This window comes from Pongo abelii, chromosome 1, assembly GCF_028885655.2.
Source record: "Pongo abelii isolate AG06213 chromosome 1, NHGRI_mPonAbe1-v2.0_pri, whole genome shotgun sequence".
In the NCBI taxonomy this organism is placed as follows: Eukaryota; Metazoa; Chordata; class Mammalia; order Primates; family Hominidae; genus Pongo; species Pongo abelii.
Window position 1 is genome coordinate 118,017,400 of NC_071985.2, and position 23,379 is coordinate 118,040,778.

The window sequence follows — 23,379 nt, forward strand, 5'->3', positions numbered from 1 at the left end:
ATAATACATAAACAAACTTGTCTGTCTTGTCTTTCTAGCTAGGTAGATTAGGCAAGAGTCCCATCATAAAAAGTGAGTCATTTGGGCAGTTAGGTGGAAAACACACTCCTTTGCAAGTGCTTGCTGTCTGCCCACCAAGTGTGGTTTCTTCTGTTCTTTTGACTTCATTACAGTGAGGGCCCCAAGGCTGTTGCAGCTCCTCGACCTGATCGGTTGGTCAATCGCTTGAAGAATATCACTCTGGATGATGCCAGTGCTCCTCGCCTAATGGTTCTTCGTCAGCCAAGGGGACCAGATAACTCAATGGTATGAGGGCATACAAGGCTTGGGGGAGGCCAACTGATAGACCAATGTACAATGTGTGGTCCTATTTAAACAATAGGTCAGGAAACTTAATGAAGCAGGGAGACTTCCATATTGCTTGTAACTAGTTAGGACTTTCTACACATTGGTTCAGCCTCTAACCTAATGGTTACTTACAGTAAGAAGCACATTTCTTTTCTTGATGCTTTGAAGATAGTTTAGGTAATGAATGAGTCAGGAGGGCTTACTGTGGATTTTCTCCTCTAGGAAAGAATTAGTACTGCATAAGATGATTAAAAATAATGCTTTTGTAGTTTCATTTCGGAATAGTGAATGTACTATGATTGTTGTGCGCTCAAATCATTAACTGCAGGGTTTTTTTTTTCTCCCCCCCACAGGGGTTTGGTGCAGAAAGAAAGATCCGTCAAGCTGGTGTCATTGACTAACCACATCCACAAAGCACATCATTAATCCACTATGATCAAGTTGGGGGGAATCTGGTGAAGGGTTCTGAATATCTCCCTCTTCATCCCTCCCGAAATCTGGAATACTTATTCTATTGAGCTATTACACCAGTTTTAACACCTTCCTCGTGTTATGTTTAAAAAAATAAATAAATTTAAGAAAACCATTTTAAAATAATGCACAGTTGCAGCCTGGAAAACTTAAGGTGGCGCCTTATAGTATCAATTTTAGGAGCTTTATTTGGTGCATTTAACGCAACTGGTAATTGCAGAATCCACTTTGCCTGTGTAAGTGAAAAATATAGACTGTTATCTTGTTGGCCCTATGAAATTCTGCACTTTTCATTATATACTCTACCTTCATTAATTACTTCTGGCAAGATGTTCTGCCTTAGCACTCAGTTGCATTCTTTTCCTTTTTCTTCCTGTTCATTATGCTTTAATTCTGAGGACCATATGAGGGTAGAATATATTATCTTTTAAAAATTACAAAAATTTGTATAGGCAAACCATTTCTTAAAGTTGATGGCCAAATTTTAAAATGTTATTTTTCATATCATTTATAATCTTGTCACAATCCACTTAAAGAAGTTTGGTTATATTTCAGTGAAAATTATCTTCCAGAGTAGGTTTTTTTTCGTGGGTTGGGGGGTAACTTTACTACAATTAGTAAGTATGGTGCAGAATTTCATGCAAATGAGGAGTGCCAGCAGTGTGATAATTTAAACATATTTAAACAAAAACAAAAAAAATGAATGCACAAATTTGCTGCTGCTTAGATCACTGCAGCTTCTAGGACCCGGTTTCTTTTACTGATTTAGAAACAAAACAAAACAAAAAAAAATAAAAAAGTTGTGCCTGAAATGAATCTTGTTTTTTTTATAAGTAGCCGCCTGGTTACTGTGTCCTGTAAAATACAGACACTTGACCCTTGGTGTAGCTTCTGTTCAACTTTATATCACGGGAATGGATGGGTCTGATTTCTTGGCCCTCTTCTTGAATTGGCCATATACAGGGTCACTGGCCAGTGGACTGAAGGCTTTGTCTAAGATGACAAGGGTCAGCTCAGGGGATGTGGGGGAGGGCGGTTTTATCTTCCCCCTTGTCGTTTGAGGTTTTGATCTCTGGGTAAAGAGGCGGTTTATCTTTGTAAACACAAAACATTTTTGCTTTCTCCAGTTTTCTGTTAATGGCGAAAGAATGGAAGCGAATAAAGTTTTACTGATTTTTGAGACACTAGCACCTAGCGCTTTCATTATTGAAACGTCCCGTGTGGGAGGGGCGGGTCTGGGTGCGGCCTGCCGCATGACTCGTGGTTCGGAGGCCCACGTGGCCGGGGCGGGGACTCGAGCCCGGGGCGCCGAGTGATTACGTAGCGGGCGGGGCCGGAAGTGCCGCTCCCTGGTGGGGGCTGTTCATGGCGGTTCCGGGGTCTCCAACATATTTCCCGGCTGTGGTCCTAAATCTGTCCAAAGCAGAGGCAGTGGAGCTTGAGGTAAGTTTCTCTCATGCATAGTGTTCGGCTTTGGGCTGTGGAATGTTCAGGCGTTTCACTGATGCCTGAAATCGAGCAGAATCTACCAGCTGGAGACAAAGGCCTTGGGCGGGGGTCCTTCCATTTGGTGCCTACGTGGGGAGATCTTTGGAGACAGAAGGGAGAATGGGAAGGAGTTGCGGCCTGGAGGCTTCCTGCTAGAGCTGAGAAGCCTTCGGGGAGTAATAGGAAGGGGGATTTCCATTGCTTAGGCTGAGGGCGGGGCCCAAGGACTGTTGAAAAATAGCTAAGGGTGGGGGTTGCTAAAAAACTGTACTCCAGAAGTGTGAGGCCGATATTAGTCCGGTGTTTTTGCGTTCCCTAGTCACTTTAAGAACCAAATGGAAGGTTACGCTAGGGTTTTCATTTCCATTGATTATAGAAAGCTTTAAAGTACTGTAGATGTGGCTCGCCAATTAACCCTGATTACTGGTTTCCAACAGGTTCTTGGTGGTGTGAAATGACTGAGTACAAACTGGTGGTGGTTGGAGCAGGTGGTGTTGGGAAAAGCGCACTGACAATCCAGCTAATCCAGAACCACTTTGTAGATGAATATGATCCCACCATAGAGGTGAGGCCCAGTGGTAGCCCGCTGACCTGATCCTGTCTCTCACTTGTCGGGTCATCTTTACCCATATTCTGTATTAAAGGAATAAGAGGAGAGAAAGTAAAAAGTTATTTTGGGTATACATTCAGTTATGCAGTAAGCTTAACGTGTTTATAGAGAACAGTTCATTTTTATTAGCTGCTGAAGTTTCTAAAACCTGTCCAGTTTTTAACAGTTCTGTAAACTATTGTAAATTCAGTGTTGAATTCATTCATGAGTTTCTTCATATATAACAGCTCTATTACGTGAGAAACACAGGCCATAGTAGCGAGACTGTCTGATTGTATGGGAGATAATAGGATGGAGATAAAGGATTCAGAGAGCTGAGTGTTCTTCAATATTTATTTATTAGCTAGTTGAAGCAGCTGAGACCAGATGATTGGAGTAGCAAGAACTTGAGATTTTTAGTCTTTATGCCTAGGATTTTGGTCCCTGTTTGCAGTTTATTTAGTTGTGTGATATTGAGCAAATGAATCTCTCTCAAACTCATTTTCCTCATGTTTTAAATTACCATAAACTTGTCCTGCCTACCACACAGGGATGTTATGGAAAGTTAATATATTTAAGTTATTTATGAATGGTAAAGCACTATGTAATAGTACTTAGGGATTCTATTGTTATTATGAGAGTTCATGGTATAGATTGTCTTCAGTAAGTGGCACCTAAGGCTGTTTAAATAAAGAGTTTTGCCGGACGCGGTGGCTCACGCCTGTAATCCCAGCACTTTGGGAGGCTGAGGCAGGCGGATCACAACGTCAGGAGTTCAAGACCAGCCTGATCAACATGGTGAAACCCCGTCTCTACTAAAAATACAAAAATTAGCTGGGTGTGGTGTCACGCACCTGTAATCCCAGCTACTCAGGAGGCTGAGGCAGGAGAATCGCTTGAACCGGAGGCGGAGGGTGCAGTGAGCTGAGATCACACCACAGACCTCCAGCCTGGGCAACAGAGCGAGACTCCGTCTCAAAAAATAAATAAATAGATAGATAAATAAATAAAGGGTTTTGTAGTTTTGTTCAGTTTAGAAAGGCCTAACTTTAGAGATTATTTTAATCAACACCTGGCCTCCCTACCATCTGGCTGCTAGTGTTTAATTGATGCAAACTAACTCTAATATAGCCATTATAAAAAATTGGTTGCTAACCCTTGGCAAAATCTTTATTTTGAGCTTAACAGCTTTAATATTTTACATGAAATGTTTAATATTTTAATTATTTTTAAATGTTTGATTTATTGAGCAATAAAATATATAAATGTTATGTCTACAGCCCAGTGCTTTTTGCGTTTTTATATAGTCATGTAGCTACCACCCAGATAACAGTATAGAGCACTTCCAGTACTCCAGAGAGTTCTCCAAGTGTGATGACATTAAAATACAAGTAAAAGTCCTGTTGCCATAAAACCAAAATGAAAGTATTTTTTATATGATCTGTGCATGTTTGTCTTCCTGAGAAATTAATCATAACGATACCTTGTTTGGAACCTTTAAGAATTTGATTCAGGAATATTTCCCAAAGGTACATCTGTCATGATAAAAAAAAAAAAACCTTCTCTGAAACAAAAGGTATTTGTATATTTAGTCATAAACACAAATGATGTATATAGGGCCAAGTTATAATTGGTGAACGTATGTTTAGATTTCTTTAAGTAAAATAAACAGCACAAATGAAACAGTCCAGTTCATAGCTTAGTGAAATACACTAGGTACTTAATTTGTAGCCTCCTGGCTGCAGTAGAGTTGTCATTTGAGTTACTGTGTTTTCTTAATCTTTTCCAGGAACAGAGTGACCATATTTCTTTTCTGCAGGCATATAGAATTTGGTGGGTTTTCTTTTACATAGGGTGATATTGGATACTTTTTGTTTGTGATTATATATTAGCAATTTGAGGGACAAACCAGATAGGCAGAAATGGGCTTGAATAGTTAGAGGCTTATTTAACCTTGGCAATAGCATTGTATTCCCTGTGGTTTTTAATAAAAATTGAACCTCCCTCCCTCCCTGCCCCCTTACCCTCCACACCCCCAGGATTCTTACAGAAAACAGGTGGTTATAGATGGTGAAACCTGTTTGTTGGACATACTGGACACAGCTGGACAAGAAGAGTACAGTGCCATGAGAGACCAATACATGAGGACAGGCGAAGGCTTCCTCTGTGTATTTGCCATCAATAATAGCAAGTCATTTGCGGATATTAACCTCTACAGGTACTAGGAGCATTATTTTCTCCGAAAGGATGATCTTTGTGTTCTGAAGCTTTATGGGGAAATGAGGTTACCACACTAGGGAAGATAGAGCTTTTTAATTACGGGAAGAATTGGTTTTAGGTTGTTTGACATTGAGAATCTAGGGTAATTACTGAAAGTTAATACTGGAATTTATTTTACATAATATATTATTACTATAATGTTTGATAATACATAAGTGAAGCTTGCTACTGGGAACGACTCGGAACCAGAGTTGCTGTAATTAGAGATCACAAAGGAATTTCAGAGAGGAAAACATGTCCAAGAAACATCTTTCAGTATGTAATGGAAAAGATAGGCCAGGCACAGTGGCTCACACCTGGAATGTCAGTGCTTTGGGAGGCCAAGGCGGGAGGATCACTTTGAGCCCAGGAGTTGGAGACCAGTCTGGGCAACAGAGCAAGACTCTGTCTCTACAAAAATAAAAATAAAAAAATTAGTCACACATGATGGCAGCTACTCGGGAGGCAGAGGGGGGAGGATCACGTGAGCTCAGGAGGTCGAGGCATGCTCACTCCACTGCACTGCTGCGCTCCAGCCTAATCAACAGAGCAAGATTCTGTCTCCAAAAAAAATAAAAAATAAAATGATAGGAGTAAGCAAATAGGAAGTCCATAAAGATGAAAACAAAGCAAGGGAACATAAAGATAGACTTTGTCCATAGAACCATAAAGTTTCAAAGCTAGATTGGACCATAAAAATTCTAGTACAATATTCTTATTTTGCAGAATCAGAAACAGAGCTCAGAATGTCGTTTGTTAGGTTTTGGAGTCAGGATTGTTATTAGTAGCAGAGCCAGGACCAAAAATCCAAAGCTCCTTTTTCTTAGCACAGTGATCTTAAACAGAATAATATAATGGTTAAGAATGGGAACTCTACCTGGATTGAAACCTAGCTCTGTTTATTAGCGACGTGACTTAGGGGCTATGTGGCTTTCCTAACCTATAATATGGAAATAATAATACCTACCTCATAGAGTTGTGAAGATTACAGTTTTAATAAATATGCAAATCACTCAGAATAGTGCCTGGCACACAGTAAATGCTAGTTAAGTGTTCTGCCTAAAGGCTTGAGTCTTGGCTTATTTTCTATCCATGTGAAGATGTCTGCTCTCAAAAGCAGATTGGTCCAAAACTGAATTCAAGTGTTCTTTTCCTAACCTGTTGTACTTCCCATTTTTTTTTTTGTCTAAAAGTAATAGCAGTACTTAATAAAATGCCCACACTTGGCATGCATCTAATAAATGTTTGTTGAATTTCTAGAAGTCATTTTTCTTCTTTCTTACAAGAAATTTATTCATTTTTCTATATGCCTTAGCTCAAACCAAAGAGTATTTAAAACATCTTATGAAAATGCATATAGTAGAGCAAGATAAAATTAATGAAAAATAGGCTTAAGTGAGACAAAAAAAATTAAGGGTAAAGGAAATAAAACAAATTTAGGAGTGAGCATATTCTGTGATTGTGCATGAAGCTCCAATGACTTTCTAAAGGTGAACTACAAATTTGGTCACTGTTGTGAAAAGGAAAGTAGCCAGCTGAAAGATTCCGTATCTGTATGCTGAAGCAGTTAAGTTGCTCAGACTAGAAGGAAGTTTTCCCATGGAACCTCAAAGAAGCTTGTTTAATGTAAAAATTAGTAGTAACCTGACAGTGACATGGTCCAGGTACTTTAGGCTGTCTTATCCCTTAATGTAGGCTACTGCCATCAAGCACAGTTTTGCAAATAGCCAATGGAATATAGTTCAGTTACATGACCTTGTGGGTAATCCAAGGGTGGAGTCTAAAACAGTACTGTGCAGTATGTGGTTATTTACAATTAATTAAGATTAAATAAAATTTAAAAATTAGTTCCTCGACCACCAAATGCTCAATAGCTACTAGTAGGTACCATGTTGAACAGTACAGATATAGACCATTTCCATCATCACATAAAGTACTGTTGGATTGTGTTGGTCAAGACAATCTAAAGCAATTGTTTCCCAGGTGTGCTGTGTGGTGTGTCTTACATTCATTGAAAGGGGTGCTGTCAGGAGTTCTAGGTGCTTCAGCCTCGCTTTACTTAAGAGCAGTTCTTATGTTTTCTATTTTATAGCTTGGGCTTCCAGATACAAGGTTTTGTTTTAGTTTTTCTTTTTTTTTTTTTTTGAGATGGAGTTTCGCTTTTGTTGCCCAGGCTGGAGTACGGTGGTGCGATCGCGGCTCACTGCAATCTCTGCCTCCCAGGTTCGAGAGATTTCCTGCCTCAGCTTCCCGAGTAGCTGGAATTACAGGCATCCGCCACCATGCCCGGCTAATTTTTTTTGTATTTTTAGTAGACATGGGGTTTCATCATGTTGGCCGGGCTGGTTTCAAACTCCTGACCTCAGGTGATCCACCCGCCTCGGCCTCCCAGAGGGCTGGGATTACAGTTGTGAACCACCGTGCCCGGCCTGTTTTAGTTTTTTTGAGATAGAGTCTCTCTCTGTTGCCCAAGCCGGAGTGCGGTGGCATGACATTCTCAGGATTCAACCTCTCAGGGATCAAGGGATCCTCCCACCTCAGCTTCCTGAGTAGCTGGAACCACAGGCACATGTGCCACCATGCCCAGCTAATTTTTGTATTTTTTGTAGAAGCAAGGTTTCACCATGTTGCCCAGGCTGGTCTCGGACTCCTAGGTCAAGTGATCCTCCCACCTCAATCTCCCAGAGTGCTAAGACTATAGGCGGGAGTCACCATGCCCAGCTTCATCTACAATTTGTTTGAAGAAAATGTTTGAGCACCACCCATCTTGAAAAGTGATAGACTGCCTTCCATTAAATACTGTCACACCTAGTTGTTTAGCAGCAGTGAGCTTCACTTTTTATACTTTAGACCTTAATCTAAAGGGTGATTTCTAGTTGCCAATTAAATCCAGAGCCAAGCTCTTTGGAGAATCCAGGAGCCTCACTAGGTCATGTGTCAGGATAAAATACCTATCCACTCCCAGTAGAAGGTGAGCTTGTACTTATGGCTTCCTGATGGCTGCTGCAACAAGTCTAAAGCAGTCTCTTTAGTATACAATGTCTTCTGTAAGTGGTAGAAAAAAGCAAAAATACTAGAAGTTAATAGGGCTACATAAAATTTGCTAGTTTCTTTTTTGCCCTAGCCATTTATTCCTTCCTGAAATCTTGTCTTTCTCTTGCTCTCTCTTTCTCTTGCTCTCGCTTTCCTTCTCTCTCTCTCTTTTTCTTTTCTCTTTTCTTTTCTTTCTTCCCTTTCTTTCTTTCTTCCCTTCTTTTTTTTCTTATTTCCTGTTGCCCAGGCTGGAGTGCAGTGGAACAATTATGGCTCACTGCAGCCTTGACCTTTCTGGGCCCAGGTGATCCTCCCACCTCAGTCTCCCAATTAGCTGGGACTACAGGCATGCGCCACCACACCCAGCTATAATATATATGTGTATATATATATTTTTATTTATAAATATATATAAATTATATATAAATATATTTTTATATGTAAATTATATATATTTATATATGTTATACATAAATATTTATATAAGATATATAAATATATATATATACACAAGTTATACATATGAATTATATATATAAATATATATTTTATATATATGTATTTTGGGGAGGGTTGGGAGGGATGGAGTCTCACTCTGTCGCCCAGGCTAGAGTATAGTGGCGTGATCTTGGCTCACTGCAATCTTCGCCTCCCGGATTCAAGCGATTCTCCTGCCTCAGCTTCCTGAGTAGCTGGGACTACAGGCGCCTGCCACCACACCTGGCTAATTTTTGTATTTTTAGTAGAGATGGGGTTTCACCATATTGGCCAGGCTGGTCTTGAACTCCTGACCTTGTGATCTGCCCACCTCAACCTCCCAAAGTGCTGAGAATACAGGCATGAGCCACTGCACCTGGCCTAATTTTTATATTTTTTGTAGAGACCGGGTTTTGCCATGTTGCCCAGGCTAATCTCAAACTCCTGGGTTCAAGCAGTCTGCCCTCCTCAGCCTCCCAAAGTGCTGAGATTACAGGCATGAGCCACTGCACCCAGACTAATCTTGTTTTTCTTATGTTCTGAAAATATATTCCCGTTTTTAGGGAGCAGATTAAGCGAGTAAAAGACTCGGATGATGTACCTATGGTGCTAGTGGGAAACAAGTGTGATTTGCCAACAAGGACAGTTGATACAAAACAAGCCCATGAACTGGCCAAGAGTTACGGGATTCCATTCATTGAAACCTCAGCCAAGACCAGACAGGTATGGTACAGCTTTCAGCATTTGTGCAAGAGTTTGCTCTAGGCAAGAGAATATCAGTTGATTAACTCTGGTAGAGATGTGATCCATATTCATATTCTTTGTTGTTATGCATTTTTTTCATTTTTTTATTTTTATTTTTTATTTTAGGCAGAGTCTCGCTCTGTCTTCTAAGCTGGAGTGCAGTGTTGTGATCTCAGCTCACTGCAGCAGCCTCTGTCTCTTGGGTTCCCAAGTAGCTGGGACTACGGGCACGTCATCATGCCTGGCTAATTTTTGTACTTTTAGTAGAGATGGGGTTTTACCATGTTGCCCAGGCTGGTCTCGAACTCCTGGCCTCAAGCAATCCTCCCACCTGGGCCTCCCAGAGTGCTGGGATTACATGCGTGAGCCACCACGCCTGGCCTGTTGTTAGGCATTTTTAATAGTGTTCTTTTTCTTAACGCTTGTTTAAACCCAAAATGAACTTACTAATATTCTGTTATGGCATGTTTACTCCTGCATTAACATCCACAAATATTTCTTGGGAAGATCCTTGACTAAAAATATTTATAAACATTAGTTATTTCTCTGTCAACACCAGCCCGTTTAGGGCTTAAAGCCTTCTGAATGGAGTCTTTAATGTAGTTTTGTTCCGTATTTCTCACTTTACCCTTTTCCTTTGCCTGAATGTTTATTTGGCAAAATGTGCCATTTTTATATCAGCCTGTTCTTGTGATTCAATAGGAATGTGAAATTTAGTGTTCTCTTCCTTAAATCACCGTATTTTATTTTATCAGCTATTCATTTAGTAATTGGAATCTTATGTCCACATAAAGAGATACAAATGCAAGAGAGCATATAATTTGGATTGTGTCCGTTGAGCTAGCTCTCTCATTTTTTTTCATTTTTTCCTTTTATAGGGTGTTGAAGATGCTTTTTACACACTGGTAAGAGAAATACGCCAGTACCGAATGAAAAAACTCAACAGCAGTGATGATGGGACTCAGGGTTGTATGGGATTGCCATGTGTGGTGATGTAACAAGGTGAGCATATGGTTTCTTGGCATAATTATAAATCTTAGTATTTAGTATTGGGCAGTTTGGAGGAGTGCTGGTGTTATTGTCTATATGTTATTTGAGTTTCTGCCTATCCTGCACATTTTCCATATGACACCCTTTCTGAAAGTACTGAGGTCTAAAGTATTTAAAACATTTGATTATTCCACAGGTATCTTTATAGTTTTGATAACATTAGAAATTATAAGACATTATTTATGAAATGTAGGCATACCCTATTCCTGGCAATGACCAGGAATTTGAAGGATCACTACTTTGAAACTAGTTAATAATAAGGACATGGTTTCTGTTCTTTTTTTACAGATACTTTTAAAGTTCTGTCAGAAAAGAGCCACTTTCAAGGTAGGACAAGTTTGGAAATGTATTCTCATTCCTGTTAATTTTGTATACTTGTTTTTCTTATACTCTGAATGTGTCACTTACACAAATTCTGTTTCTATTTCAGCTGCACTGACACCCTGGTCCTGACTTCCCTGGAGGAGAAGTATTCCTGTTGCTATCTTCAGTCTCACAGAGAAGCTCCTGCTACTTCCCCACCTCTCAGTAGTTTAGTACAATACTCTCTATTTGAGAAGTTCTCAGAATAACTACCTCCTCACTTGGCTGTCTGACCAGAGAATGCACCTCTTGTTACTCCCTGTTATTTTTCTTCCCTGGGTTCTTCCACAGCACAAACACACCTCTGCCACCCCAGGTTTTTCATCTGAAAAGCAGTTCATGTCTGAAACAGAACCAAACCGCAAACGTGAAATTCTATTGAAAACAGTGTCTTGAGCTCTAAAGTAGCAACTGCTGGTGATTTTTTTTTTCTTTTTACTGTTGAACTTAGAACTATGCTAATTTTTGGAGAAATGTCATAAATTACTGTTTTGCCAAGAATATAGTTATTATTGCTGTTTGGTTTGTTTATAATGTTATCGGCTGTATTCTCTAAACTGGCATCTGCTCTAGATTCATAAATACAAAAATTAATACTGAATTTTGAGTCTATCCTAGTCTTCACAACTTTGATGTAATTAAATCCAACTTTCACAGTGAAGTGCCTTTTTCCTAGAAGTGGTTTGTAGACTTCCTTTATAATATTTCAGTGGAATAGATGTCTCAAAAATCCTTATGCATGAAATGAATGTGTGAGATACGTCTGTGACTTATCTACCATTGAAGGAAAGCTGTATGTATTTGAGAGCAGATGCCATTTTGTACATGTATGAAATTGGTTTTCCAGAGGCCTATTTTGGGGCTTTCCCAGGAGAAAGATGAAACTGAAAGCATATGAATAATTTCACTTAATTTTTACCTAATCTCCACTTTTTTCATAGGTTACTACCTATACAATGTATGTAATTTGTTTCCTCTAGCTTACTGATAAACCTAATATTCAATGAACTTCCATTTGTATTCAAATTTGGGTCATACCAGAAAGCTCTACATTTGCAGATGTTCAAATATTGTAAAACTTTGGTGCATTGTTATTTAATAGCTGTGATCAGTGATTTTCAAACCTCAAATATAGTATATTAACAAATTACATTTTCACTGTATATCATGGTATCTTAATGATGTATATAATTGCCCTCAATCCCCTTCTCACCCCACCCTCTACAGCTTCCCCCACAGCAATAGGGGCTTGATTATTTCAGTTGAGTAAAGCATGGTGCTAATGGACCAGGGTCACAGTTTCAAAACTTGAACAATCCAGTTAGCATCACAGAGAAAGAAATTCTTCTACATTTGCTCATTGCACCAGTAACTCCAGCTAGTAATTTTGCTGGGTGGCTGCAGTTAGCCCTGCAAGGAAAGAAGAGGTCAGTTAGCACAAACCCTTTACCATGACTGGAAAACTCGGTATCACGTATTTATACATTTTTTTTTTCTTTTAGCCATGTAGAAACTCTAAATTAAGCCAATATTCTCATTTGAGAATGAGGATGTCCCAGCTGAAAAATGTTTTAAATTTTCTTTATTCATAATGTTCTTTGAAGGGTTTAAAACAAGATGTTGATAAATCTAAGCTGATGAGTTTGCTCAAAACAGGAAGCTGAAATTGTTGAGACAGGAATGGAAAATATAATTAATTGATACTTATGAGGATTTGGAGGCTTGGCATTTTAATTTGCAGATAATACCCTGGTAATTCCCATGAAAAATAGACTTGGATAACTTTTGATAAAAGACTAATTCCAAAATGGCCACTTTGTTCCTGTCTTTAATATCTAAATACTTACTGAGGTCCTCCATCTTCTATATTATGAATTTTCATTTATCAAGCAAATGTCATATTACCTTGAAATTCAGAAGAGAAGAAACATATACTGTGCCCAGAGTATAATGAACCTGGAGAGTTGTGCTTCTTACTGCTAATTCTGGGAGCTTTCACAGTACTGTCATCATTTGTAAATGGAAATCCTGCTTTTCTGTTTCTGCTCCTTCTGGAGCAGTGTTACTCTGTAATTTTCCTGAGGCTTATCACCTCAGTCATTTTTTTTTTAATGTCTGTGACTGCCAGTGATTCTTTTTCTTAAAAATCTATTAAATTTGACATCAAATTAGGGAGAAAGATAGTTACTCATCTTGGGCTCTTGTGCCAATAGCCCTTGTATGTATGTACTTAGAGTTTTCCAAGTATGTTCTAAGCACAGAAGTTTCTAAATGGGGCCAAAATTCAGACTTGAGTATGTTCTTTGAATAGCTTCTTAAGAAGTTACAATTAGCCGGGCATGGTGGCCTGTGCCTGTAGTCCCAGCTACTTGAGAGGCTGAGGCAGGAGAATCACTACAACCCAGGAGGTGGAGGTTACAGTGAGCGGAGATCGTGCCACTGCACTCCAGCCTGGGTGACAGAGAGACTTGTCTCCAAAAAAAAAAAAAAAGTTACACCTAGGTGTGAATTTTGGCACAAAGGAGTGACAAACTTAAAAGCTGAATAACTTCAGTGTGGTGTAAAACGTGGTTTTTAGGCTATGTTTGTGATTGCTGAAAAGAATTCTAGTTTACCTCAAAATCCTTCTCTTTCCCCAAATTAAGTGCCTGGCCAGCTGTCATAAATTACATACTCCTTTTGGTTTTTTTAAAGGTTACATGTTCAAGAGTGTGAAAATAAGATGTTCTGTCTGAAGGCTACCATGCCTGGTCTGTAAATGAACCTGTTAAATGCTGTATTTGCTCCAACAGCTTACTATAGAATGTTACTTAATACAATATCATACTTATTACAATTTTTACTATAGGAGTGTAATAGGTAAAATTAATCTCTGTTTTAGTGGGCCCATGTTTAGTCTTTCACCATCCTTTAAACTGCTGTGAATTTTTTTGTCATGACTTGAAAGCAAGGTTAGAGAAACACTTTAGAGATATCTGGGGTTTTTTCCCATTCCAGAACTTGTGAGCATAATCATATTTGCTTTATATTTATAGTCATGAACTCCTAAGCTGGCAGCTACAACCAAGAACCAAAAAATGGTGCGTTCTGCTTCTTGTGATTCATCTCTGCTAATAAATTATAAGAAGCAAGGAAGATTAGGGAAAATATTTTATTTGGATGGTTTCTATAAACAAGGGACTATAATTCTTGTACATTATTTTTCATCTTTGCTGTTTCTTTGAGCAGTCTGATGTGCCACACAATTATCTAAGGTATTTGTTTTCTATAAGAATTGTTTTAAAAGTATTCTTGTTACCAGAGTAGTTGTATTATATTTCAAAATGTAAGATGATTTTTAAAAGCCTGAGTACTGACCTAAGATGGAATTGTATGAACTCTGCTCTGGAGGGAGGGGAGGATGTCCGTGGAAGTTGTAAGACTTTTATTTTTTTGTGCCATCAAATATAGGTAAAAATAATTGTGCAATTCTGCTGTTTAAACAGGAACTATTGGCCTCCTTGGCCCTAAATGGAAGGGCTGATATTTTAAGTTGATTATTTTATTGTAAATTAATCCAACCTAATTCTTTTTAATTTGGTTGAATGTTTTTCTTGTTAAATGATGTTTAAAAAATAAAAACTGGAAGTTCTTGGCTTAGTCATAATTCTTATATTCACTGAAGTGCCTTTATAGAATGCTAATATTAATTTCAAACTTTTAGATGTGACATTTGGAAGTGTTGGAATATCTGAGTTCCTCATTTCATCATAATATAAAATGTATCAAAGCCTGCTTTAAAGTATTACCTTGGGGATGATTCATAGCTATTTGTCAGATTTGCATACATTAAGATGCCATTAGAGCTCTTTTGTCTCGTTTTTGCATTACTGCACAATCTAGCAATCTTGGTATAGGTGGAAAAGCATTGATGCTAGGGGCTGGAGAACTTGAGGCCCAATATAATTTTACTATGCCAGCCCAGTTTCTTCACTTGCAAAATAGGAGAGTTGAATTAGGATATATCAGATTTCCCAACCTTAAGGAGACTTTAAAAAGAATAATATCAAACCTAGGCATTTTCAACTAACACTGGAATACTAATTTTGGAGACCTTGGTTTACTCTACCAAAGACTTATCAAAATTTTTTTTCACTTTTTTTTTCTTAAAAAGGAGGTAGGGAAAGTAGGTCATTAACATGTGGCCGAAGTAAGCTTGGGAAAACCAATTTTAAATGACAATATTTTTTCTAGCTAGGACAACTAGAAAGAGTAAATATTTTAATTATAAAATGTATATGAAAAGGAAATAGAATTAGGGAATTTGTATCTTTCAAAGTATCACCTCATATAGAGACCTAGGTGATCGTTTGAGAGAGAAACATACAAAGTCCACAATTCTGTTTCTTTTTCATATACATTTTACAAAAATTGTTCTAATGTTTGACCCTCTAATAACGGAAAAGAGGAAAGGATGTTTTCTGGTGGGAACTGCTGTTCTGTTCAGCAACATAAAGCTACAGAAACAAATAATGAGAAGGTACCTAAAGAAGCTTGTTTATTTGGAATATGAGGGAACCTCCTGTGCATCTCTGTGCTATTAAGGTTTCTGTTCTCATAAGTAATACTTAAGGTCACTGAAAGGCCAACATAGTTGCATGAGTTATTTGATATCCATAAATACATGAGAAGAGGCCAAGAGGCCTTGCTAGTGATCATTTTGCAAAACTGTCTGAGGATGTCCAGCTCCATGAGAGCACAGAGTGAATCAATGTCCAGTTTCCAAGTGGGAAGGGTATGCTTTGTAATGCTTTTAAAAGTAACTGGGCAGTGAAATGTGACCGTTTACCTTAATAAAAGAAAGCTGGAACTTCAGGAACATACAAAATAGAGATAAATATTCTTTCCACTTGCAAAAGGAACATAAGAGGGTTCAGATTCATGAACCAAGAGTTGAGTTGACCATTCTTATTTGCGGTTGAATTCTACCACATGATTTACTTCACGCTTGCACCGAAATAGTCTATTATAAACTACTGGTGTTGGAGGTGGGGCAGGAGTGGGAATGGGGAATGGAGGGGAGGAATGAACTTAGTCTCTTAACTAGTATAAATTCAGATTGCCATCAACTTGTAGAAGCCATACGAAGTAAAAATGGGTAGCACCTGCAACACTGGGACTTAGCGTGCTATTAAATGTTTCTACAGATAGAGGCAGCTACATGTCTGATAGGGGAGGATGTGGTTGTAGCTAGCAGTTGCCTACTAGCAGGCTCCTTTATTTGCAGCAGCCTGAAATACCCAGGTTAGGAAAAGCAATCTTCCAGAATGGATGCTGTGGACATGGTACAATTGGCGCTATTGATACTTTCTGTAGGAGCTTGAAATGTGTGGATTGTAATTAAGTCTGAAAGAAAACTTGCACTTGATTTTAAAACATTTTCTTATAAATCAATTCACATAACTGAGACCCAACATTCCTGATAGGAATATTTTTGTAAATCAGTGATATGAAGTGTAAAGACATGTTGAAAGTTAGATGAAGAGATCTTTTAAGTGTATGCTTGTTTTGCCTGTAAAGCTGAGGAGTTTGACATTTACTATTAAAGTTCAAAATAAAACTAGCATGGCATATGAAGGGGAATTACCAAGGCCTGTGCTGTGCTTCTCTAAGAGAACCATATTTGGATACCCTGTGAGGCATAGCCATAAGCCCTAACAAAATGTTTTTGTTACACCGGTTCAGTACATTTTCCTTAACACTTTCCTTCCTAATTTATTTATGTATCTAGCCCCTGTACTGCTCTGGGCATACAGCAGTGAATCTGACAGATACTGGTTCCTTATGAATCTTTTATATTCTACTGGGTCTCCCCAGAAACCTCTAAAACAAAATTTCTTAATTGCAATTTTGTGATTATTTCAAAGGTGAAGGACGGTGTTTACTCTGATATAACTCGTTTAACCTCGGTGTTCTGGCTGCTGACCTATGGACACTGCCCATTGTCACCTTCCCTGATTTTCCTGCGAGTCCTCTTGGCTATCCAAGATGCAGCATATAGTGACTCACAACTCATTGCTACTTGGGCCTCTCCTTTTCAAGTCAAGGCTATGTAGAAACAGAAACCAATATTTTTATATTGCTTCAAAATGTCAAAGTGCTTTTACATATTTTATCCTTCACATCCATATCAAGTAGGAATCATCTCCATTTTACTGATGAGAAAACTGAATCCCCTAAAAATATATTGATTTTATCTAAAATTCAAACCCAGGTCTCCCGATTTCCAGAATCTGCTTTTTTTGATTCACTAGTAGGTTTTTGTTTTGCTTTGTTTTGAGACAGGGTCTGGCTCTGTCACACAGGCTGGAGTGCAGTGACTCCATCTCAGCTCACTGCAACCTCCGCCTCCCAGGCTCAAGCAATCCTCCCACCTCAGCTTCCTGGTAGCTGGGACTACAGGCGCACCACCATGCCTAGCTGATTTTTTGTATTTTTTGTAGAGAAGGGGTTTTGCCATGTTGCCCCTGCTGGTCTCGAACTCCTGAGCTCAAGCAATCTGCTTGCCTCAGCCTCCCAAAGTGCTGGGATTACAGGGATGAGCCACCGTGCCCAGCCACTAGTAGTTTTTAAACCATGCTGTTCAAAGTCCTTGGAGTGTAAAGGAGACTTTGAAAAGAGGCTAAATGGCTGTGGTTCTGCTCCTCCTCCCTTGTCCCCCCCAGCTTCAAGGAAGGAGGAGGAGGTAGGGTGAAGAGCAGGTTGGGAAGAAGTGGGAGTTCCCAACAAGTTTCACACCAGATTAATTCCACATTCATCTCTTTCATTTTAGGCTTTCATTCAAGATTTAGTTTGAGGCTGGGCATGGTGGCTCACACTTGGAATCTCAGCACTTTGAGAGGTGGGAGGATCGCTTGAGGCCAGGAATTCAAGACCAGCCTGGGCAACATAGCAAGACCCTGTCTCTACAATGTTTTAAAACTTAGCTACCCCCACACCTGTTGTAGTCCTAGCTATTCAGGAAACTGAGGCAGGAGGATCACTTGATCCCAGAAATTTGAGGCTGCAGTAAGCTATGATGGCACCACTGCATTCCAGCTTGGCCCACAGAGTGAGACCCTGTCTCTAGTGGGGGCGGGGGGGGGAAGATTTAGTTTAAAAAAAAGATTTCATACGTAAAACTATGAAAACCACTTGACTTCACCAATCTACTTCTACAACCATCTATCAAACTGGGAATCACCAGATCACATCCTCATATCTAGTCCAGATCCCAAGATTCTATAGACACAATCATGTTCATTGCACTCTACATAATAGTGAGATGGTGTATAATACAATGCTTAAGAGCCCCCACTCTGGAGCCAGAATACCTTGCCTTGAATGCCACTTCTACCACTTATTAGTTGTATGACCTTGAGCAAGTCAACCTCTCCATACCTGAAGTTTTTCAACTGTAACATGGAAGAAATAATAGTTCTTCAAAAGACTATTGTGAAAATTAAATAATATATAGTATAAACAACAACAAGAAGAAACAATAACTTAGAACACTATCTAACACTGTTTTTATTGCAGGGACCCCATAGTATGCCTCCCTCTCTCCTCTAACAGAACATAGTACACTGCTGAAGTACAGCTTGTTTTGTTTAAAGCAAATTGCTGAATTTCATTTCCATTCCAGAGACAGGAAATAAAGTCAGTTTGTCTCACGGAAAAGGATGTGTCTCAAAAATTTGACTTCTTTATTTTTAGGCATGTATGGGAAATTATTACTGACAGGAAAATGAGACTGAATGCAGTAAAATACCATAAAATTCCTCATCATTCCACAGGTTTGGTTATGCTCCAAACCAAAATGCATTCCTTAAGTATAAAGGAATTGTTATACACCTCTAACAGGATGACAAAATCTATGGTTGCTGCTGGCAACTATGTTCCAGTTCTATTCCTAAACTGGAAGTTGTAATGAACTCGGAACTGCTCCCACTGAAGCAATGTAACAAAAAAAATGGAGTTGGCAGTTTACCGATGGTCACCCTCAGCCCCACAGAACTCTTGGGTATGCTGTCTTCTCAACCACAGCTTACTGTGGGCATTGAGGCATTGAAGGATGTGGGGTGATGAACAGGTTGGAAAGAGGTGGGAGCCCCAGCAAGTTTCACAGCAAGGAGAGAGACCTGCTATAGCAGAATGGAAGTAAAGGCTTTCTGGACAACAAGAAACCAGGCACAGTAATCTGTGTACAGTTAAGTCCTGTACAGCGTCATCTGCTTCCCACAGAGCCTCAGGTATCTCCAACTCAATGAACTACAAGAAATCTCCTATTTAAAAAGTACCTTTGTAAATTTGATATTTGGATCTTAGAATGATTTCCACTAAAATAATGTTATAAACAATGGTTAAGTCCCTAGGTTAGCTCCAACTGATGTGGTCCATCATATAGCTGAAATATTTGCACACCAATCATTTTAAAAGACATAAAAAACAGGTGGGGGGGCTAGAGGAGGGATAACATTAGAATCACCTACTGTAGGTGATGGGTTGATGGGTGCAGCAAACCACCATGGCACATGTATACCTATGCAACAACACTGCACGTTCTGCACATGTATCCCAGAACTTAAAGTATAATTTTAAAAAAAGACATAGAAAACAATACTTTTGCTAAAACTAAAACAAAAATAGAATTCAATGAGCCTAGTTTATCTTATATGCTGGTGCCTGAAGAAAAGCATGCTTAATTAGAGAAAAAGAATGAGCAGACAGACTTTTCCCATCAGAGGGAATTTCTGGGCATTTTCCTTGAAGGTTGCGGATGATGATACAATTGAGATTTTTATTTTTGTTTTGCTTTAAATTCAGAGTTTGTTTCCTGGTGATAGAAATAATACTTGTTCATGGTAGAAAATGTACATAAGCCAAAAGAATGGGGTAAAAATCACCATCATCACACTACCCAGAAAGAGTAAGAGTGTAAACTACACAAGCTGCTTTCAATGCCTAGAGTGATATGTAAATTAATACTTTTCTTTTTTTACAAAGACAAGATTATACTATATATACATTGTTGTAATATTATTTTCACTAATGACATTCTGTGAACGTTTTTCATGTTAATATGTATTCATCTACATCATTATTTTATTGTGTGGCATTTTATTTTATGGTTATACCACGCTTTATTCAATCTTTTATTGTAGATGTGTGGGTTTTTCCTACCTTTTGACTATTATAAAGGTTTAGCTACAATAAACATTGTTGAACTACATTTTTGATTACTTACATAAAAACTTTCTTAAGAAAGTCATAGAAATAAAGGCGTGGTGGCTCACGCCTGTAATCCTAACACTTCGGGAAGCTGAGGCGGGCAGATCAGTTGAGGTCAGGAGTTCGAGACAAGTCCGGCCAACATGGTGAAACCCTGTCTCTACTAAAAATACAAAAATTAGCCAGGCGTGGTGGCGTGCACCTGTAATTCTAGCTACTCGGGAGGCTGAGGCAGGAGAATCACTTGAACTCAGGAGGCGGAGGTTGCAATGAGCTGAGATCACCCCACTGCACTCCAGCCTGCTGACAGAGCAAGACTCCGTCTCAAAAAAAAAAAAAAAGGAATAATAAATTTGTTTTAGTCACTGATTAGAAGCCAATGTAATTCTACCTAATAAGTCATTAGTTACCTCAAAGTTGGATAATTGCAATAGATTCCTAATTATTTCCCCTGCCTCCAATCCATATTGCATAATACCACCAGGTTAAATCTTCTGAAAAACTACTTGATCATTATATTCTCAGTTCGGAAACATTCAGTGACTCTTTTTTTTTGAGATGGAGTCCTGCTCTGTCACCCAGTCTGGAGTGCAGTGGGGCAATCTTGGCTCACTGCAACCTCCGTAGCTGGGACTACAAGCATGCGCCACCACACCCAGCTAATTTTTGTATTTTTAGTAGAGACGGGGTTTCACCATGTTGGCCAGGATGGTCTCTATCTCTTGACCTCATGATCTGCCTGCCTCAGCCTCCCAAAGTGCTGGGATTACAGGCATGAGCCACTGCGCCCGACCATTTTTCTTAAGTATCAAGAAGTCTGGCTGGGTATGGTGATGCGTGTTTGTACTCCCAGCTACTCAGGAGGCTCGGGTAGGAGGATCACTTGAGTCCAGGAGTTCTGGGCTATAGTAATCTATGCTGATCATGTGTCCACACTAATTTCAACATCAACAGGGTGACCTTCCAGGAGTGGGGGACCACCAAGTTGCCTAAGGAGTGAACTAGCCCAGGTCTGAAACAGAGCAGGTCAAAACTCCCGTGCTCATTAGTAGTAGGATCACCCCCATGAATAACCACTACACCCTGGCCTGAGCAACATAGTGAGACCCTGTCTCTTAAAAAAAATTCTTTAATTAAACAAGAATTCTAAATGTGGGAAGTCCTAGACTAATATGGTGGCTTTAGGATGCCATCAGGGACCCTAATTCTTTGTTCCTATTCGGATAGTCTTCATGTGGCTGCTGTCCTGCTCACCATTTGTGTTGAAACAATGGTTGGTTTGGAGCCCCCTATCCACATATTTCCTTTTTCAGGCAGGAAGAAGAGGAAGGGCAAAAGGCAAAACATATGCCAGCTGAGCTGGTCCCTTTTAAAAGAACTTTTGGAGACATCCCACCCGGCAATTCTGCTTACATCATGTTAGCCAGGCTGTGTCAAATGGCCGCTTCTAGCCACAAACGAATCTAGCAAATGCTGTTTTTTGGCTGAGCACATTAATGCTCAAACCAAATAAGTTTTTGTTTGTAAGAAAGGTAGGGAAAATGACCTTTGGGTAGGCAACAAGGGTATTCACACAATTGGAATGAGAAAATTGGAGTGTAACTTATATAAAGATACGAATTACTGAAGGAGAAGCAGGCTCATGGAGGAAGATGCTTGGTTTGGATGTATCAGTTTGTGGATACTCTTGGGAAATCCAGGTAAAAATGTAACAAAACGGAGTTGGAAAGAAACGAACAAATATTTTGGTTCAGTAACACCTTTGTAATGTGTTGCAATATTGTTGATTGAGAGGCTGGCCATAAGGCTAAGCACTAAAATATTATTAAGTTTTGCCAACAAAAAGGCTTGCCCCAATTTTCAAAAAGAAATAGTTAACAGTAAAAAGATCATTTGGTCTATGCCCATAATTCTGTTGCTAATCTGAAGTGCCAGGCTCATCTTCAATATAAGCTGTTATAATTTAAAATTTCTGCTGAGTCTAGCAGCATACTTTCTTTACCTAGCAGTAACTATCAAATATTTAGTCATAACTGGCTGGGCGCAGTGGCTTACACCTGTAATCCCAGCACTTTGGGAGTCCAAGGCAGGCGGATCACGAGGTCAGGAGATCGAGACCATCCTGGCTAACATAGTGAAACCCCATCTCTACTAAAAATACAAAAAAAATTAGCCGGACATGGTGGCGGGCGCCTGTAGTCCCAGCTACTCGGGAGGCTGAGGCAAGAGAATGGCATGAACCCGGGAGGCAGAGCTTGCAGTGAGCCAAGATGGTGCCACTGCACTCCAGCCTGGGCAACAGAGTGAGACTCTGTCTCGAAAAAATATATATATACACAGTTTTATATATATATAAAAAATATATATATTTTTATATATTACAATATAATATATAATATATATTATAATATATAATTATATTTTATATATTATATATTTATATATAAAATATATATATAATTTATATATAAAAATATATTTATATATTTATATATTTATATATAATATATATATATAATTTATATATTTATATATAATGTTTACCACTTAATTCATTAAACTGTCAATATATAATGTATAATATATATAATGTACATTATATATATTATATAATATACATTATATAATATATAATATACATTATATAATATATAATATACATTATATATAATATATATAATTTATATATTATTTTTATATATAATCATATATAAAAATTATATAATTTATATATATATAATATATATGTATTTTATATATATATAAAACTGGGATATATATGATCCCAGTTTTCTTATTTGGGAAACAGGGATAAGGTATTACTTGCCTTACAGGATTGTAATTAGTGTCAAATAGATAATGTTTGCCAAGTGTTTTACATACAATAAAATGTTATACAAAACAAAGCTATTGTTCTTATTTTAACAATAGGTAGAGAAGTGGTAACTGAACACTCTGGAGGACAGTTGAGTTTCTGTAAGACTTGAAGTAAATTTACCACTTAATTCATTAAACTGTCAACTGAATTTCTGCTAAGTCAGATATATTTCTAATAAAAACATGCATTCCTGCGCGTGTGTGCGTGCATGTGTGTGTGTGTGTCTGTTGAGAGCTTGATGAATGTATCAGCATATTCACCAACCACAGAAAGCTGTTCGCGTGATGTGAAACCCTGAGGATCGTAGCTTCAGAAACCGGAAAGACTTCACTGTGTTTCACTAGGGTGGGAAATCACCATCAGTGGTCACATCGTGTGCTACACTTGCCAAGGATCCAGTCTGTAAGAAGATTTAGAGAGTATTGAAATG

The 23,379-nt window shown here is 38.6% G+C and overlaps 2 protein-coding genes across 2 annotated transcripts in view; both read left to right on the forward strand.

The window, feature by feature from the left end:
- Positions 1–2,004, forward strand: part of CSDE1 (cold shock domain containing E1) — a gene marked incomplete at its 5' end in the record, with an annotated part of 41,062 nt that extends 39,058 nt beyond the window's left edge. Inside the window, 2 exon segments of the mRNA NM_001133212.1 lie at positions 174–306; positions 702–2,004. Of these exon segments, the coding sequence (NP_001126684.1) occupies positions 174–306; positions 702–749 (181 nt within the window). The 3' untranslated portion in view covers positions 750–2,004.
- Positions 2,005–2,156: 152 nt separating this feature from the next.
- NRAS (NRAS proto-oncogene, GTPase) lies at positions 2,157–14,315 on the forward strand. The gene is given in 7 exon segments (NM_001133789.1): positions 2,157–2,262; positions 2,745–2,872; positions 4,936–5,114; positions 9,229–9,388; positions 10,288–10,411; positions 10,748–10,786; positions 10,890–14,315. Coding segments are annotated over 4 exon segments (570 nt in total). The 5' UTR covers positions 2,157–2,262; positions 2,745–2,761; the 3' UTR covers positions 10,408–10,411; positions 10,748–10,786; positions 10,890–14,315.
- Positions 14,316–23,379: the final 9,064 nt, after the last annotated feature.